The sequence below is a fragment of the Pundamilia nyererei genome, unplaced genomic scaffold (genome assembly GCF_000239375.1).
Source record: "Pundamilia nyererei isolate P.nyererei 1_Seehausen unplaced genomic scaffold, PunNye1.0 scaffold00045, whole genome shotgun sequence".
Taxonomy (NCBI): domain Eukaryota; kingdom Metazoa; phylum Chordata; class Actinopteri; order Cichliformes; family Cichlidae; genus Pundamilia; species Pundamilia nyererei.
Genome location: NW_005187446.1, coordinates 2,243,123 through 2,263,184, shown reverse-complemented (window position 1 = coordinate 2,263,184; position 20,062 = coordinate 2,243,123). Strand labels below are relative to the sequence as shown.

The following is a 20,062-nucleotide window of genomic DNA, read 5'->3' as shown; positions in this document are numbered from 1 at the left end:
AAAAACAGAAGATCAACAACAACATCTTGTGTTTTGTTTGTTTACATCTACGCTGTCATATTCTGGCATGAGTGGCTCATTCGTCTCCCTCTTCCTCTTTTCCTCAGGGGGCCCCCACTCAGGAGGCTGCCCCAGGCAGCGCAGACCCTGCCCTGCCTCAGGTCTATGCCCCGCCTCCCTCTTACCCCCCACCAGGTCAAGGTCCCCCAACATCCGCCAGCAGACTGGCAACTCTCGACTTTAGCTCTGCACATCCGAGCTCAGAGTACCAGGAACATCCCCAGCTCAGAGTCTATCAGGGCCCTCAGCACGATGGGGGCGACTCTCTGACATCTGGCAACACGGTAAGAGCGGTCTGTGACAAATGTTGATGTTCCAGGCCAATAAAACATGATCGTCAGTAAGTCGACAGGTAGCACTTTCACATGTTCTGCAGAGCAACAGGCCCAGATAGGGTTTCCTTCTATATTTAGAGCCCCATGTCCACCGCGGTGTCCTTGTATGGAAATGCCTGTCACCCTCTGTGGAGCAAAATGTCGAGGCAGCTGATAAGGGATTTATTGATGAAAATAAATGCCCACTTTTCCTTTCTCCCTCCCCCAGGTCTCATTTAAGTGTCAATAAAACTGATCACCTTTCCAGATCGCCACTCAAACTTTGTGCTGATACTTACAGTTTACAGTTTAAGCTATCTGAAGGATGTTTATAAAGTCCATGTCAGGCTTTTGTGATTTGTCTGATGAAATCATTTCTGGTACAGGATAAACAATGATTACATCTTTAAAAATGTATCAACAAATGGTTTTTGAAACTGAAGAGAATTTTTAATAGATAATTTGTGTCTTCATTCTGCTACTGCGATAAGATTATTTCAACCTGTTTACCATCAAATTTGCTTTACATATTCTTTTAAAAACCAAATTAATCTTTTATTAAATCAAGGGAAGAAACCTGCATTATAATTTTAGCCTCAGTTGAATCTAAAGTCATTGCTCTGCAGCTGTTCCTGGCTGGTTGCGTAGATAACCCTCGTGTTTATTACCTCAAATGTTTCAGTGTAATCTTGCCGGTGGTGTGGCAGCAGTGTCCTTTACTCATACTGGCAGTTACCACACTGATGAATTTCACTGACACCCTGTGGTCTCTGGTTGCTGCTGATCTCTTTCTGTGTGTGGCCTGCACCACTTCAGCATCGGTGCACTGTGGGAGCGTCTTTAATTTCCATTTATATTGTAAGATAAAGACCCTACAATAACAGAGAACACATTAATGCACAAACAGATCACACTGGCCTCAGTCTTTATGAGCTGCCTGATGTTTCCTCTTGATTTTGAATGAAATAACTTGATAAAACGATGAGGAATTGTTGTTACAACAGGCTACTAATCTGCTGGAATCTTTTGGAAATTGTAATAAACTATATTATACAATTACACAGTTCAGAACTTGAGGGGCTCTCTAGAATTTCCATCTTGTGCTGCCATCAGGTTAAAATCAAAGTGATTTTTTTGTTAGCCTACTTGCAGAATAATGACCACCAGTAAGCTGTAGGCTACTTGCATCATTCCTAATTAGCAATTTGAATTCAATTTCAAGCTCATTTACAATTACAAATTCACAGTAACAGTTGCCTCAAGGGCCTTAATACTGTAAGCTAAAAACCCTGCAATATGAGAGGGAAAAAACCTTTTTAGCAGGAAGAGACAACCAGCAGAACCAGGCTTTACAGTTTGAAAGCAAAATTTACCATGCCACTCTCACTGAATTGATTAAAAAAACAGCAACACACACGAGAGAAAGTTGACTCACACTGCCTGCAGAGACCTATTGTCACTTCCCAGGTCTGTAATTGAAAAAAAACATATTTATTATTTTATTTTGAAAAAACGTATCTTAACCGTGTAAAGCCTGAAATAAATATTACCCTTAAAATTAGAAGCCATCTATGTCCACTGTAAGCGACCATCTTTGAACAGGGGCGATGGTTTACGACACCATCTATAATCCAGTTTTGAGTTCCCTCCCCAGACGTCTTAGCGCCCACTCACACCCTGGGCCATCTGACCTCAGGAAATCGCATGATAAGGTGGGGCCAGGTTTCACAATGAACACACCTGAAACTCTGGCTGATTGGGACCCACACCCGTTTTCACACCTTGGCTCATGTGATTAGAGGATCATCAGGTGGTCCTTTTGTCCCTCTTTGGGGGGAAACTCCCACTGGGTTTAAATCTGGGACTCTCCGCCATTTGACCTTAGAACTGAAGAAGCTTCTCGGATGAGAGGTGAAACGTCGTCAAGCAACTTAAAGAAGTCCAGACGCTTTTCTTTGCAAGCTCCTTTGACTACCCTTAAAATTCTATTTTCTAAAAACTGGAGTGTTTAGTAAACATCCTGACAAAATATAAAAAATATATTTTATTTTTTTAGTGCATCAGTGTTTGATTCATCGGGCTGTGATTGCAGCCATTCCCCAACTCTGTGAATGGTACTCATGACCATTGATCATTCGTCCTTGATCAGTGGTTGTTGATCAATGACAATTTGCATATTAATGCTCAAGGAACTGACATCACAGCCCACTGTTTATTCAGTGGTGCTAGTTTCAGTCATTATACAAATGTACTGTTTATAAGGTTGGGGAAACCTGCAGTCAGCTGAGACTGAAGAAGTCACCTGGATGAGTGACGAAACGTTTCTCCCACTGAAAACGGTTCATCCAGATGAACAGAACCAACCTTTTGAGACCTTGCAGAAGTGGTTACTTGAAGATGTGATTTCACCTTGGAACAGGTTTAAATATTCTTAACGGATTAGCAGATTTTTTTTTTTCTTATTCATGAAGACATGAGTTATGTGGTCAGAGATGTGTGTGACTGTTTTGTTTTTGCAGTGCAGAAGTCTCCTTCAGACATGGAAACATCTACTCTGACACACGCAGAGCCGTCTGATCTGTGTGGCAGGTCAGCTCTGTGTCCTGCTTCTCCCTTCCTCCTCTCATAAATGGTGTTTTATGGCCCCGTTTATATATTTTATCACTAGAGTCCCAGACATACTCGGGTCCGTGATGATTTTCGGGGAAAGTTGAGACGTCGCCACGGAGGGAGGGGGTCAAAAAGGGGGGGGCGGGGTGAGGCTGACCGGATGATTCCCCCCCCTTTCCCCCGTCTGAAATATCGCTCAGGTCCAGAACTCAATCCTGCATCGTGACAATGACACCACCACCCAACTCAACCCTCTGTACCTCTGTCCCCCCCCCCTCCACTCTGGCCTGTATGTGCGTGTGTGTGTGTGTGTGCGTGTGTGTGGGTCTGCTGTCTACAGTTGAAGCCACATCGAGCCAGTGTAGTGTACACCAGTAGTAGCCTGTGTGCATTTATATGTCTGTATGAATGTGTTTCTGTACCTCTCTCTGTCTGTCTCCTTCTTATTAATGATGCCCCCTGACGAACGACTTTAACCTTTGGCAAAAAAGCAGCACCGTGACCCCCCCCCACCCCACCCGTCCCCCACTGACCCTTCAGTTTTAAACTCTGTCCCCTTTCTGTGCACCTTCTTTGCCTTGTTTACTGAAGCCTTTTTCACTCCTTATCTGCCTCGTGGTACTAGACTGCTAATACTCAGGGCTTGGGAGTGTAATCTTATTCCCATTAGAGTAGCACATCTCCCAGTAATTTTTCTTTTTCGCGTTCATTTTTGTGCTCCCTGCTCCTCCTCTTCCTTTTGTTTCTTGCTGCTGAAGCTCACTGGTTTTAGTTTGTTGCCCTTTTTTGCAGATTTTCTTTCAAATCTATATGTTTTTAACCACTTTTCTTGCAATGGTTGAACAATGCTGGTTGGCCAACACACCTGCACACACATATATATATATGCACATACATGCACACACACTAGCATCGTGGTGCATTGTGGGATAGTGAATGTTTTGGTTTCGGCACATTAGTTCTTGAATTTTTCTGCATGGGGCAGTTTATATAAGTTAATCTAGCACAGGTATGTCTTTAATACTAAGGTAAAACAAGTAGTTGTTAGAGCCACTGTGGGAAACTTTGAGTTAGAGTCTGAAAACAGCTTAAAACAACTTCTCACTCTTCACGACGGCTGGAATGAGCAGTTTTAATACCAGACATTTGGCGTTTATTGTTAGCGTCACTGTCCTAATCTCCTACAGGCATGTATTCAACGACGCCTCACTAAACTGGAGCCCCTTCCACGCCTCCTTACATTTGCTTGAGAAGGTTCACTGGTTGCTGAATGCTGGTTGAACTTGGTTTGGTTCACTTGATCTCATGAAAGTGATCTTTGAGCTTTAATGCCATGTGATGCTTACGCAACTGGAGTTTTTACCTAAACATGAAATTCTCTGGAACATGTTGAATTTGTTGAATTTACTTTGTTGTTTGTTTGTTTTTCTCTTTTCCTTCTTTGCTTTTCTACTGATGCCCTCTCCCAATTTTTCTTCACATCTGTCCCACCTCATTCACACCCTCTCCATCTTTTGTTTTCCATCTTTTTTTGTTCTTCCCGTCCATTCTTCCTCTATCCACTTGCTTGCCTCCTCCTCTTCCTCTGCCTCCTTGTCCTGTTTCGTGCTTTCTCACTGTCAGGAGGACTCTTTGGTCCCCGTGACCTCTGACCCCCAGTCTCTCGGTGTGTCCGTGTCATCGGGGGGCGGGGCAGGAAGCGGTAGCGAGGAAGAGGGGTCAGGTAAAACCCAACCGAAACGCCTCCATGTCTCGAACATCCCCTTTCGCTTTAGAGACCCAGACCTCCGCCAGATGTTTGGGGTATGACAGTCACCTCGTTTCTGAGCTTCACACATACACAGAGCCCATGTTTTCATGTTGAATCCAACAATTTCCACTCTGTGAAAATTGCTCTGACACTTTCAGCAATTTGGCAAGATCCTCGATGTAGAGATTATCTTCAATGAGAGGGGGTCAAAGGTGAGCAGCTCAGAAATATGATCAGTGCTTTTAAACCAACGTGGGAATCATTCATCAGTAAACATATAACCGTGCAAACACACAGGGCTTTGGATTCGTCACTTTCGAGAATGCTACCGAGGCTGACAGAGCAAGAGAAAAGCTGAACGGGACAATTGTGGAAGGGAGGAAGATCGAGGTAAAGCGAGATTTCCCCATTTCTTTTTTAAAACTAGAAAACAAACATGCAGTTTTGTTTTACCCAGAGAGAGAAAAAAAATGGCCACCTCACTATAAATGTATTTATGACCCTGTAACTTCCCTTGGACATTATACCTAAGTGATATTTATTGATCACATGGCTGGAAATCACGCAGCTTTTGTGTTGTAGGTTTAACTTTCTGTTTCCGTGATTATCCTTATTATTTTATCCCCAGGTTAATAATGCCACTGCACGAGTAGTTACCAAGAAACCCCAAACGCCTCTCGTGAACGGTGAAATCTCAAGTAAGAAACTTCTCATTAATATTTGGGTCCTGACTAATCTTTGGAGCTTGTTTTTAATAGAGGCCTTGTTTTTGCAGCTTCCGGTTGGAAGATCAACCCGGTCATGGGGGCCATGTACGCACCTGAGCTCTATACAGGTAACTAAAGGTTTCCCTCTTTCATGCTGACATATTGCTCTGAAGAGATGATCAGCACTGCCATTTCACTCCTCCTGCTACTTTTTTTCCTCTCCTCTATTTTAGTTGCCAGTTTTCCGTACCCTGTAGCGACTCCTACGCTGGCCTACCGCGGTTCAGCGCTGCGTGGTCGGGGTCGAGCTGTCTACAGCACAATTCGCTCCACTGCAACCACACCTGCTGCTGTCCCCACCTACCCTGGGTAAGACTCTGAGCACCGGTGTCGGCTTTATATCCAATTACTTTCATTTTGATAATGTTTTATTCTTTTTTTTTTCAGGGTTGTGTATCAGGATGGACTGTATGGAGCAGAAGTCTATGTACGCAGCTGAACTCTACTCATATCTTTACTTTTTTAATCAGTCAATCAGTTGCTGCTGCTTTATTGTTGCTTCATCTTTCCCATGCAGGGCGGATACCCTGCAGCATACAGAGTGGCTCAGTCAGCATCTGCTGCCACAGCGACCTACAGTGATGGGTAAACAGACAAACAATGTACACAAAGATGAATGTTCTTGCTCATTCTGATGCTGTGTTTGAGCTTCAGCAGTACCACTGAGCAGCTGTGTGCCTAATAGTATATACCGCTTTTACCTGAGCAGAAACACAAAACCTATTTGGAGCATTTCGGCTATTCCCATGAAAATGTCTTCCTACCTACACAGAGCTCACCCTTTGAACTCAAACTTGGCTTTTGTAACTTTTATCAAGATAAACACAGCTTTTGAAAATATTCTGCCTTGTGCCAGGAAGTAAAGATCTGGATTTTCTCAAACAGTCAGGAATTTATCTTGTAACATTTACTGTGAGTGGACACAGTATGTAAAATAAAAAACCTCATTTTTTTGTTCCTGTGTAGCTCAAAGATCCCACCTGAGATTACGTTCTTGTTTTTATCTCAAGGATTTTATGGGCCTTGTTAAGCAGCTTTAAATTAACCAATAACACACAAACTGCTAGTAGAAGAAGAAGCTTTCAACTGCTCCCTTAGTCACAAGGGGTCGCCACAGTGGGCAGATCCACATGTTTGTTTTGGCAGATTTTTATGCCAGATGGCCTTCCAAACACAACCTCAAAGGGATGTGTGGCTCTTCCAAGGATAACAATATCATAATAACACCCAAAGTACTGTTTTTGTAAGATACTTCAGATATTATTCAGTACCAAATGTGCTTTTGATTGGTTTCCATCACATAACTTATTACAGTGCTGGATGCTCACATTAATCATGGCAGAATATTCACATAATGTAAAAAAATTCACATATATGCCTGACTTCAGTTGGCTTTCATTAATCATAAAGAATTTGCAGAATTTCATTTGCAGATACATTAATAAGAAACAAAGTTTAATTGGAGTCATGATATTATTATTTTTTTAAACAGATATGGACGGGTTTACGCTCCAGAGGCCTATCACCACTCAGTCGGACCAACAACATATGGGGTCGGTACAATGGTGAGCAGCTATCAGAGTAAACAAAGCTTAATCTGAGAAATACATCACGGTGGTTAACTTGCACCTTTCACCCTACTACTGTCAACAGGCCAGTTTGTACAGAGGAGGATACAACCGCTTCACCCCCTACTGAGGCCCGGTGAAGGGCAGGGTCGTCGGGCATCTCTGTTGAACTTTGGGACACTGCAGGGCAGATTACAATAATCCTTAAAAACAACCTCGGAAATGTGGCACACGTGGTGTCACCTCCTGTCTCCATCACAACCTCTCCTCGGGAGACTAAACAGACTGAAGGTTAAAATACTGTAGGACCCACTTACCATCCGCTCTGCTGGAGAATACGTAGGAGACGCTGTTGCTTGAAACCTTTTAATGCTTTGCTTTTTTTTTTTTTTGGATAAGTGGTTAAAAAAATACTGTGAGATTCTTGTGTTTAATAATTTGGGATTTTTTTTCAGGGGTCAAACTGTGCAAAAAACATTTTGTACAATTTTAAATGATTTATTTTTGTTGCCATTTATCTACTGTGTGTGTGTGTGTGTGTGTGTGTGTGTGTGTGTGTGTGTGTGTGTGTGTGTGTGTGTGTGTGTGTGTGTGTGTGTGAGAGAATGTCTGTGAGTTTCAACATCAAGAGAGCGATTTGGCTGCGACACTGATATTGCAACTAAAAGCACAGAAATAATGTTTATCAGCTGGACTTATTTTTATTTCTAACAATCTACCTCTAAATCTACATGTTTAGCTTTTCATACAGCCGTTACATTTAATCCTTGTTTGCAGTTTCTTGAGTCCTTTCCTACCTTTCTGTTCATAAATACTAACACAGTGTAGTTTCTGTTTTCTGGCTTCACTCCTTGCTACCTTGCTTGAGCTTTGATGACCGGAGGGTCACTGTCCTGTATTTTCTCCCTCTTTTCTCCTTCATTACTGCTAAATGACTTCTTTTCTTGTATCCGTTAGTTCTTCTTGGCTTTGTTTTACTCTATTCTGCTTTGTTTGATGTTTACCTCTGAATAAATCAGACTTTTTTCTCCTCTATTTCTTCTGTTCTTTATTTATTCTGCTTCTCCTCACTCCCTGGGTTTCTGGTTTTTCTTCTGCGGCAACGCAACATTACATCGACAATGCTATAGAAAAAAAAAACCCAAACAAACCCTTCTTTTATTTTCTTTGTGTGATTTCACTGCTTACTGTTTAGTTGCATCATTCTCATATTTTCCCCTCCTCCTTCTAACACTCAGTGCCAGTATTCATGCTCTACATGTATGAAAACCATCCTGGGCCTGTTTTCTATTTTCTGCACATTCTAAACTTCCAGATTATTGGCCTTTGTTTCATTTCCTTTGTAAGTTTCACCTCATGTGATAGATCAGCAATGCATTTTAATCTTTTCTTATTAAGTCTTATAAGTGTTTTATGCAACAACTTCTTTACTCCACGTTTGTTTCCTCGTGTGAATTTCTTCTGTACCGTTTCGCTGCTCTGCTTCTGCCTTTTTTCTTCTTAGTATTTCTTTTAGCGTTTAGTCTTTTTCGTTTGCCAGCTTTCTTGCTATTTTTAAACTGAACTGTCCTTTGCCATTATATGCCTTTTGCTGTTTGCATGACAAAATGATTTTTTTTCCTGCTGCACTTTCTACATCTTTAACCTTCCACACTAACTTTTTTCCAGCTGCTCTCAAGGATTTTTAATCTGTGTTGGTTAAAGTAAAAACTATCACCATATGAATGAACATTAAACCATCGTGCTTCGTCTGCTAGCTGATCTGCTTTATCACAGATGCCATCATTCAACATCTTCATAATAAACTGTTTGCAAGCAACTCTGTGCTCCACTGAACTGCTAGATTTCAATCAATCAACTCCAGAAAAAAACAAAAGACAGTATGTGCTCTCTGTACTATTTTTTTTTTTTTATTAGACGTCTTTCCAAAAGATATGTACACAATATTTACAAAATGGCAGTTTATCCTATCAGATCTATGTAGCCATGGGAATGAGGGATAGGGAGGGCGCATTGCAGATAGACCTTCAGCTTCAGTTGTTAAAGTGCTGCAACACAAACTATTAAAAGCACTGCAGACAGGATACAATACTTACTAGTGAGAGTTGCACACGGCAGTCACAAACATACCCAACATAAGAGGAAAAAAAGGGTAAGAATGACAAAAGAGAAATACTGGTTAGAGAGTCAGGGGAGAGGAGAGAGGTTGAAACATCATGCAGGGAGGAGTGAAGAAGAGAAAGTGAGAAGATTCTACAAAAAACTAGTTAAAAAAAAAGAAAAAGAAATGAACAAAGGTGGAGGGAAAGAGGGAGATGGGAGTTCTTCAAGGGTCAAAAAAGCAGTTACAAAGACTGATGGAGGTATACACCAACATAGGAGCAAAATACACAAAAATTGGGAGGGGTGGGGTATTAAATGAAAATGTGTACATTAGTTATCTGGATGATTTTTCTATGTAAAGACAAACATCCTGGGCTGTTTCAGTGCTGAAAATCTGAGACATCAGATGTATAGAATACAAGCCTGCATTAAATAAAATAAAAAAAATCTTACATCATTTCAGAAGAGTCGCTGCTTAGCATGTGAACACAAACCTATAAACTTTATACTTGAAAAAAAAAAAAGAAAAGGTGTTGGTGAGTTTTAGGTCACTATGTTCTGCATGTCCAGACATATTTTATTCAATGCCAATTCAACTCTCAAGCAGCCTGCCAGTATAACAAACAAAAGCTAAAAATTTCTAATCAGTGGAGAGAAAAAAAATCCAACCTAACTAAATATGAAAAGTCTTATCAGGAAACAACTATGCAAATGCATCTGGACACACAGAACCCCACAGCACAAGGAAAACACAACTCGAGAGCTTTGTTTTTAAAAACTAGAACAGGTACGATGTTGCACACAAAACCATTTTAAATAAGGGCTAGCAGCAAATCCCATTAGCAGCATTTCAACATTTTCAACTTTTCATTATGCGATGCTCCCCTGTGTTTTATGAGCTGTATGGCTTCAACTCAGGCGGGTCAAACCGAGACAGTGCTCACAATTCACTCTCTCCGGCAGGCATCTGGAGGAGTTTCGCCCACTTATCCCTCCGTGTGCTCCTGCAATGCAGCAGCCTTGCAAGCTGAAGGACGAGAAGTCTGGCGGCATGTGGGAGGAGGGTTTAAGGAGTGAGGGGAGGGGGGGCAGTAAGGAGGATAGGGGAGTATGGTAAATGAAGGGAGGGGGGGGGAAAGAAAGGAAACATGTTGAGATCTTTGTCATTACAAAACATATGCTGAAATCAAAGGTCAACAACGAACACATCTAAAATATATATATGATCCAGGGTCACACGTGATTCATCGACATGATTGGTCAGGAGGCAAGGTTTTAGCCACATTGGTCTGATTTGTCACTGAATATATACGAAACCAGCAGGAACCAATCAGAGAGCACAAAACAGGAAAATGTGGCACAAAACCTAAAGGGAAAAATTTCAACAACTTATTTTTCCTTCTTTTTTGGACCAATGGAGTCTGAGCATCGAGCCAAAATTGGATTTGACAACCTGTGCAACTGTGTTCAGGCTGCACTCGGAAACAGCGCTAACTGACATTTCTCCGATATAGCCACACTGAGATCACTGCATACAATCAAATTCTACTTTTTTTTTTTTTTTTTTTTAAACATATTCACAAATTTGTTCAATAGTTGTATGAACAAAGAAAAAACAAACAAAAAACATTCACACTTACCCATGTGTGAACAAAAAACAAAACAAAACAAAAAACCTACACGGTGTACTAAAAAGAAATCACATCAATTATCATACAGTATTTACAAAGTATACTCTGTTAATAAGTAAACGTGGAGGTTTTACATTAAGCCTGAATCCATTCCTGTTCTTATCAATCAAAACAGGATTAAATACTCAATGTCAGACTCAATGTTCCTACAGCGGTTAATACTGATATTAATTTAGAAGAAGAAAAAAAAAAAAAAAAAAAAAAAAAAAAAAAAGGAGGAACAATGTTGACCACCTACACATTTTCAGCACAACTCAATTAGGACCAGATGCTTTGCTGGTGAAAAGCAACACATGGATTATTTTCCTTACACTTAGGAGCTGATCAATCGCCATTTTCAGCGTAACTGAATTTCCCCATTGTCTAAAGGGTTGTTAATATACCATCAATATTACTAAACTGGGTCCTAAAAAGCACAAAGTACAGAGAATCAACTCCACAGCCACTTAGAGAGCTTGTTTATCTTGTTTTGTTTTTTTAAATACTAAACTGAGGCTCCCATTTCAAACCTTTTGTTAAAAATTTCATATCTTCTGGGGAAAAAATGGACATAAAAGCACTTGCCTGGACTCAAACTACTTCTTTATTTCACTGCTGTCTGTACCACTTTAAATTCATGTTTTGATTGCAATACTCAGAGACAGCAGCTTCCATCTGTGTAGTAAAAATTCTGGGATTTTAGGATATTGTTTAATTTTTTAATGACACGTGGACTGTCCAAAAATCATTACGAAGTATATAATTTAAAAAATAAAATTCTGATTCCACCGCCATAATTTTTCCTTTTGCACAAGAGAATGCCAAATACTGATAAGTGATAAACCCACAAGATGTAAAACAAGTTGGGAAAAAACAAAAAAACAAACAAAAACTTGAGGCAACATCTCTGTTGTGCGGTCATCCACCTCCTTCCAGAAGAGTCCCTTTCTCTTACCAGCCTTGCGTGTAGTATACAAACCACTTTTTAAGCCTTCCTGAAGAAGCTGCAGGTCTTCCTTTGATGCTCCACCTCAAAAAAAAAACCAAAAAAAAAAAAAAAAAAAACCAACTAACTTTCAGCTACATCCAAGGTGTCAGCTGTGACGTCACCATTATTTTCTGAGGAACAGCTGGTGAGGATACAGAGGTGCACTGCTGCATTTGACAGGGTGAGCTGGACACCAGGTGCTGGTAGGAACTTCTACCTGAGGGTGATGGAAGCAGAACTGCACTCTGCCTGGGGCTACTCTGGAACATGAAGCTCAGCTTCCAGGTCATGGAACTTGATCTTGATGAGGAACACTTATCCGTTACAAAGTCAATGCGTATCCGAGACTTGTTTAAGTGCTGATCGACCAATTCATAAACATGAGCAGTGGATGAATAATACTAAATCAGGAACGGGACTTTAGACTTCAGTTTCTTTCACAGACCTTGTAGAGACAAATGGGAGGAACAGCCAGCTGTAGATTTGAGGAGGAAACTAGATGCGGGAAGGGCATACAAACCACCTCTTCTTTCAGGTAAATTGCTGGCATCTTCTCTGAGTCTGTAAGAATGAAGCTAGACTTGACTTGATTTTGCAGGTCTGACTTCAGACAGTGAAGAGCTGGATGCATGACTTGAAAAGCCGTTTCCCTTTTGGTAAAAGTTGAATCTTCTGGTCTTTGAGCTGCTGACTTGGGAAGGAAAAGACATAACAACACTGTTAGCGTTGAAATCTGAAGGTGGTAACGGAACAGGAACCGTGATCTGGTTCTGTGACTTCTCAGTCACTAAGACTACTTGATCTCAGGTCTAATCTGTTCCCTCACTTATGTGGCATCATAAATGTAATGAGATGGGCTAAACTTAGAATATGTGAGTGACAGTATGTGCAGTTCTGTGCATTTTCAGAACAGTTCTTAGTGTCAGAAAAACAGATCTGCATTTTTTGGCCTGACAGAGTAATACACTAGCCAGCATCTTTCTATATGGGTGTTAGTCTGCCACTGCTCTTATCTGAACTCGCTGTGGTATCTGAAGTGCAGTGCAGTGCATTGAATTGAATATGTAAGGATCCATGATGGTCCCTTAGCCACTCCTTTCACTGTGCTACCCTTCCACCCCTCTCAGGAGGCAGCCAAAGAGGCTGTGCTGGTTTTGCAGTCTATTTTTTGGGGATCAGAAGGCGTGAATGTGACTCCTAGCCCGGTTAAAAAGGCCATACAGGAGTCTAAACAAGAGAAGGCTAAGGTGGACTGCACATACTGCACTGGCAAGTCGGGTCTGAACCTGTGGACAGAGAAAATAGGCAAACGGGTCAGGAAACTGGTCAGCAATGAAGCAGCTAAAATTTACAATTAGCATGTTACTGGAGCATAACTTACGTTTTGACCATGGCCCTAAGTGCTGCCTTTCTTTCACGCTCTACAAACTTGTCAATGAGATATGAAGCCATACGCGGGGCTTCCAGGTAGAGCTTAAAGAACCGGTGATAGTTTCCTAATGCCCAAGCTGCACGAAGTGAGAGGGCATGAGCCACACAATCATCTGCCCGTAGTGCTGGGGTCAAATACACCAACTCAGTGGTTAGATCTGCAGGGGGAAGATGAATGAATGGCCAGTGTCAGAAACTGAGACAGAGAAACTTGTAAATATAGTTAAAACAAAACAACAACAAAAAAAAAAATCCCACAATGTTCAGTGCAGTGGTGAAGACTTCCAAAAAGATCTGAGCATACCTCCAGAGTTTTTAGTAAAGATGTAATACAGCAATCTATATGCTGTAAATTCTCCAATGTTCTCTGAGGGATTGTCCTTATACAGGGCCTTCAGCTGGGTCTGGCACTGGTTGAACTCTTCATGGTCTCCCTAAAATAAATAAATAAACAAACAAACAGATAAGCATTCAACCAGTTTAAAACAAAAACACTTTATTACTTTTAAGTAGTCTGTAATTACTGAGGAACAACAGATTCACCTTTTCTAGAGCTATCCGTGCATGACACTCGTACACTTCCACTGTGAATTCAGTACGAATTCCTTGAACCTAGGTGCAGGTAAGAGGAATAAAATCAATGAATGAACGAATAAAATAACAAAGACATCAATTAACTTTGAAAAAATAAATAGCATTTCAGGACAACCAACCGTTAGGTCCTGTCGTATGGACTTCATCTGCTCACAGGCATATGTATAGTCCTGGTTTGTTTTCCAGTGGGCTTTCACAGCCTGCAAAGATTTTCTCAGCACCTAGAATGACAGTTAAACCATTTAAAGCCTGAATCTTGATGCCCTGTGATGCAGGGATTTAGGAGTATGTACATGTAGTGCACAGATTCAGTTCCCCTTCCTCTGTCCTTGGGAGATTTTCCTTCAATATTGTAAGAAAAAAAAAATCCTTATTCAAGAATATATTTCAAAAGAATTCCTTGTTCTCTTGACAAAATGATTTTATAATGCAAGTGGACATTGTATCTGAATTTAAAAGCAAAATGCACAAGTAGAATGAGATTATATTAAAAAACAAAAAAAACCAAAAAAAAAAACCTTGACACTTACATGCACTGGGCGCACAGTGGAGGGGTCAGGGGCACAGGTGAGCCTCAGGTAGTGCTTGGTGATGTCCTGACATGTTCCCACAATGGGGCAGTCCTCCCAACTAAGGCCCTCTTGTGTTCCATCAGGCAGGTCCAGGGCATTGATGGAGAGAACCAGAGGCTCTGAGCGAAGCTGTTTTTGGAAACGGGCTGCTCGGCTCTGCTTCTTAGCTTCTCTGTTGGGATCGTGGAAATCCAAACCAGCACTGCCACCTTTCCTCTTCTTTCCAACAGCTGAATCCTCCATGTTTCTGGGGAAAAGAAGGTATACTAACTATCAGCACCATAAAGCAACTTAAAAAGACAAAACAAAAATGTTTTCTTTCTGCTAAACAACGATACAAGACTTTATAAATTTACCGTCTTCCTCTTCCTTTTCCACCTCTTCCTCGTCCTCTCTCACCACCTCCACGCCCTCTATCCCGATCATTGCCACGACCACGCCCTCCTTTCTGACCTCGCCTTGAAAGCTGAGGTCGGAGGTCACTGCAGATGCTGCTATCTGACTGTGAATCAGAATCACTGGCAGGAAACAAACAGGAGAACATTTGAGCTGGGAGCATGCAGGAAAACTACAATAACCAAAGAGAGGAGGAGAAATGGTTCCATACCTGCGTCTGTGCCTTTGGTTGCTGCGGTCCCTGTGCCGGCTATGCGAAGGTGATGGTGAGCGGGAGGAGGAATTGGATGAACTAGAAGTTGGACTCCTTTGAGAAAAGATATTCCTGTAGTTGCCCAATCTGTGTCCAATACCTCTGCCTCTTGAAGCTCCAGCCACTGTGCTTCCACCACAGCCAACTGAGGTATCTGTTGTCCTCTGAGGTGCAATGCTTTCCCAACGAGACTGCTTAACCTTTAACCTAAAAAAGGAGAAGAGAAAGATGAATACAGTTTGAATGCAAAACAAAAAACAAAAGCAGAATTCCAATGCCTAAAGTAGTTACAACCACAACCTACTACTGAACTCACTCTGGCAGTGGCTCACGGGTCCAATCAATGGTGTAAGCAGAGCCATCTTTTAAGCGGTCCTGTAGAACTTCTTTCAGCACCTTCTCCGTACGATCTTTGTCTTCCTCTGTCTCACAAGCTGTGAAACAACGCTGCACATATTCCTTCATGGCTTGCGGCCAGTCCTGCGGTCTGGAGGAGAAGCATTTACATTTAAAGTCATCAAGTCATTCCCAGATCAAGAATTACTGTAGACAGAGCAGTTTTCTCACCGTGCCTGAGGACCTCCAGGTGCAGCACTGGCAGTAGCAGGAGATGAAGGTGCTGGATTCAACCCCGGGGGCTGTTCGCCTGGAGGGAAAGCCTGATTGGAAACTGGGGATACCTGATAGGTCCTCTTGGGAATATTGAACTTCACAGAAGTTGTGCCAGGTGCCTCTACAAGATGTAAAAATCATAGAATTGTAACTGAAACTCACTCTCATAATAGCAATAGCAACTTATTCCTTTACATATTTTTGAATTTGGATGAACACTGCTAGACTGATCACCACAAACACTTAGTCTCCTACTCTATTTCTGCATTTAATGGCCTAACAAGTTTTTAACTTGTTTGAATATGGTGCATCTACACACTGCACTTGAATACAATGAAAAGAGGGGGATAGAATGAAAACAAAAGCAGCAACACATCCATTAAACTCTGTAATAAATCAATAAAGTTAACATTAGGAATGTAAGCTTCCCAGCAAGACAATAAACCTTACGTTTCATGCGGTGCCAGAGTTGCTGTCCTTGCTTCTGGTTTTTGTTCTTGTTGGCTTCTCCTCTGCCCAGTCCAGCTGCATACTGAGCAGGCTGTTGTTGCTGCTGGGAATTATTCTGAGATGCCTGATAGGCATTCTGAGCCTGGAAGTTTTGTCCATAGTTAGGCCTTCCCTGTGAATGATTGTAGACTTGCATCTGGTTGGGGTCTCCAGGTGGGTATGTCATACTGTTGTTGGTATTGTAAGAAGTTTGTGATGGGGGAGGGGGGTACTGGGAGTTGGGTGGTGGGGGAATGGGAGGGGGTGGTGGAGGAGGGGGGTTTTCTGAGGTGGTTGGGCTCTGGGGTGGTTGAGGAGTAGCAGGGGGAGGTGGTTGAGGTTGAGTTGGGGAGGTGTAGCTGGGGGACTGATCTTCCATTCCAGGCACTGGGGGAGGCTGTAAAAAGACAGAAAAACCTGTTTCAGCACTACAGCAAAAATGAAACTTTGCAAGCATAAGCAAGCTACACATGTATCTGCAGAATAAACGCAATACTTAAAAAAAAAAAACATATAACCTGTAACACTACTACAGCTTCAGTGGTGCCTGAATATGTGCTTATTTTTCAGGTTTCTTAATCCCAGATAAGTATCATGAATCATATTAATCATTTCTACATATAAATATTCTGCTTTACTAAGAAAATGTAGATTTTGTACCTGTCCATTAGACGTAGGAGTTCCTGGGTAAGGCCCTGGGGGTACACCATACTGATTTGGAGGATAGGCACCACCATACTGGAAATTCAGAAAAGGACATTTTATAATATTTCTCACTTTAAATTCAGTTTTTGTAAAAAGTGTAACTGTACAAAACTTCTCCAAATGAAAGCAGCAGTGCTCATATCTTTACTTACTGGCCCCATGGGGTAGTAGTAGTTATAGGAGTATGTATATCCAGGATAGTGCTGCTGAGTTTGCTGGTACCACGGATAGTACTGCTGCTGCTGCATAGCAGCAGAGTCAGTTGCTGCTGGTTGGAATTGGCCAGCCTGAAATAACAGACACACGCAACATAGCTTCAGTGTTACCACCAGGAACTGAGAAAACATAGTCCAACACAGACAGCAATTATAGTGCAGTGTGAACATAAAACTTCACCTTTGTGAAACCAATAAAACAGTTGATAAGACACTTTAAAAAGGTTAATACCTGGGGTCTGTACTACAAGAAAGCTTCATCATACATAAGACATCTTTATGTTGTCTAGTTTTAATAAGACCATTATTCAAGTAGGATTGTGCTACTGGATGAATACTGTGGCCATTACTGTTTCTAGGGAGCAATATTTTTATTTAATTTTGGGAATTTAACAGCCTGCATCTTTGAGAATTCTTTCTGTAAATAATTAATCCGAAGAGCAATAAAAGAAGGTACTAAAAGGAACTGGCAGCGGGAGTTGAGCCAGCTATGATTTTGTTAGTTGGTGCAGTCAAGCCCCAAGGAAAGCTGTAAAACATCTGCAAATGCAGAAGCCAACAATATATTCTAATATATCATTAACAACACATAAGTCAGACTAGAACTACAATCTAGTATTGCTTATCTGATGTTTTTGCTATGTGTAGAAAGTATTTCTATATATACACACAACATAAACACAAACTCACAGTTAAATCTGATTAGGTCAGTAAGTAGGAGGTTTCAGTGCTTTAACTGCTGTGAACAATATAATTAGGTCATTATCAGTGATCACCACTGTAACCCTAAAAACCTAGGACATCCTTGCTAGTATTCAAGCTAATCCCCATTCTTCTTCACAGAATCCCCCCCCCCTTCAATTGGCACTCTAGACTTACTTTTCAATCATTTTATTTACACAAGGATTGTCCTGCATATGAAGAAAAAAAAAAAAAAAAAAAAAAAAAAACATGGAAGGTTTTGGCCTCCCCCCAATGGAGGAGCAATAGGACTGACAAAAACTAAAATGCTAAAATGGATTTTACTTTACTCATCCTTACATACATTTCTGGTTTTTGAAACAGCCACAAATTACATGATAATAGTCTCAAGTGACAAACTCATGTTAAGTCTGAATGGTACTTGTGGCCATTGACCAATGATCATGAAACTGAACTCACAGCCTATTGTTAGGCACTAGATTTGGTCATTATGCAAATGTGCTGTTTATAAGGTGGGGGAAACCTGCATTCAGCCAAGACTGAGGAAGTCGCTTGGATGAGTGACAAAACATTTGTCCTCATGAAAATGCGACAGAATCAACTTTCCGGATTTTCTTTACATGGATGACTGAGCATGCAACAAGATATAAAATAACTATTAAACACTTTGGTTTAACTAAAATAACAGCCTTGTAACTCTTCAAGAGCTGCACTACACTAAAACTGAAAATAAAATTGTTTAAGTGAAATCAAGTCACAACAACAGTTGCCTCAAGGCAATTTATATTGCAAGGTGAATATTTTGCAAATATTAAGCTTGTTGGAGGATGTTCAAGTGGCTCGCTTTGTAGGTGCTAGATCACTGGAGGCTGTCATGCAGCTCAGGCTCTCAAGACGTGCCTGGAGCTTGTCTCACTGATGTTCACTAGGGAATTAACTGCATGAGATTGCTAAGGCAATATCAGAATATGAATATTCTAATATTTTTGTATCATACAGAAATTTATATAGCTATAATGGAGACTATATGATATGGTACAGGTATATTCAGGTGTAACAAACAGACTGCACAAAAAGACAAACCTCTGCAGCGGTCCTGTTAGGTTGTGTAGTCTTAGCAGAGGTCTGACTCTTGCTGATGGATGCTAATGCTTGTCTTGCCTTCTCCCATTCAGGATTTTCATGGACTTGGCCGTCTGCAGCAGCACCATAGGACCTGCCATCAACAAAAGGTCAAGTATCAAGTCTATTCTAGTGATCAGAACACATGATCAAACCCATTTAATCAGCAGAAAAACAGAAGTAAGCCCAATTACCGTCTGCAATAAGATTTATATTCGTTTAGACAACTGCTCGCTTCAGAAAATAGATTGAAGGCCTACTTGACGATTACTATTGTGCTCAAAATGTTGATCATTTAATCATTACCCGTTTACACAACAAGTCTACCCTCCCTCTGTTAACACCGGATATCTATCAGCTAATTAGATCATCTCAAGCAGACGATTAAATCATTACGTTTAAAGCAACAGCTAACAGCCAAAACAGCTGATGAATTAAGGCCTACCCTAAAACCGCAACTGTCGCTTGCTAACATCAACGTACAACATTAGAGTGAGGTGCAACAAACCCTGGCGTTCAATCAAAAATATTACATGTTCACAAATAATGTATAAAAAAACAAGCATCTTAACAAATCACCTTTCTGCTAACTACTCCAACGGCCTGCTAGTACTTGCCAACACCCTGGCCTAAGCTAACATCCTTCCCACGAATTTAAGATTAGGGTATAAATACCTATTTCAGTCATACATTAAAGCAAGTTAACCTAAAATCACAATCTGTTCAAAGAGTGTTGCCTACCAGTTAGTTGTAGGGGCTGCTTGTGTCGTGTTGGCCGCCATTTCGCTATGTTTAGCGTTAGAAAGCTAACGCAAGGAAAGTTGTCTGCCAGCTAAGCTAGCAGGTTGGCTAACGGCGTTAGCGTTAGCTTTTCCGCTGTAGAATGTAAACAAGATGAAGTCCGAGGCGAGGGCCAACGGTCCGGTTAGAAGAAGAACAGCCGGTCGACCTCGAACAACACAGCCTAACTAAATATATCACACTTAAATATACTTCTGCAAGATGTCCCAATTAATAAAATAGCATAAATTTCATCTTATTTCGTCCCTCGTTCGTTGACGACCAACTTCATCTGACCGCACAGTGGAGATACAAAATGGCAGCTAGGCGAAACCTGCCAAGTCACGTGACACCTTGCTGT

The 20,062-nt window shown here is 41.2% G+C and overlaps 2 protein-coding genes across 3 annotated transcripts in view; one reads left to right on the top strand and one right to left on the bottom strand.

Moving 5' to 3' along the window:
• rbfox1l (RNA binding fox-1 homolog 1, like) overlaps positions 1-7,491 on the top strand; it is a 12,507-nt gene extending 5,016 nt beyond the window's left edge. For both annotated transcript variants that reach the window (XM_005732016.2, XM_005732015.2), the window contains exons 2-12: positions 108-344; positions 4,608-4,787; positions 4,893-4,946; positions 5,032-5,124; positions 5,363-5,432; positions 5,510-5,569; positions 5,675-5,810; positions 5,889-5,928; positions 6,019-6,086; positions 6,994-7,066; positions 7,155-7,491. In XM_005732016.2, the coding sequence (XP_005732073.1) occupies positions 108-344; positions 4,608-4,787; positions 4,893-4,946; positions 5,032-5,124; positions 5,363-5,432; positions 5,510-5,569; positions 5,675-5,810; positions 5,889-5,928; positions 6,019-6,086; positions 6,994-7,066; positions 7,155-7,199 (1,056 nt within the window). In that variant the 3' untranslated portion in view covers positions 7,200-7,491. The remainder of the gene's footprint in view (positions 1-107; positions 345-4,607; positions 4,788-4,892; positions 4,947-5,031; positions 5,125-5,362; positions 5,433-5,509; positions 5,570-5,674; positions 5,811-5,888; positions 5,929-6,018; positions 6,087-6,993; positions 7,067-7,154) is intronic.
• A 5,385-nt stretch (positions 7,492-12,876) lies between these two features.
• leng8 (leukocyte receptor cluster (LRC) member 8) lies at positions 12,877-20,040 on the bottom strand. Its single transcript, XM_005732013.1, has 15 exons — positions 19,663-20,040; positions 18,883-19,015; positions 17,035-17,169; positions 16,838-16,915; positions 16,139-16,574; positions 15,644-15,809; positions 15,393-15,563; positions 15,035-15,283; positions 14,784-14,945; positions 14,386-14,674; positions 13,975-14,076; positions 13,805-13,873; positions 13,566-13,695; positions 13,212-13,419; positions 12,877-13,116 (listed from the first exon to the last, which is right to left on the bottom strand). The coding sequence occupies exons 1-15, from the start codon at positions 19,701-19,703 to the stop codon at positions 12,954-12,956; spliced, it is 2,532 nt and encodes an 843-aa protein (XP_005732070.1). The 5' UTR covers positions 19,704-20,040; the 3' UTR covers positions 12,877-12,953.
• Between the last annotated feature and the right edge of the window lie 22 nt (positions 20,041-20,062).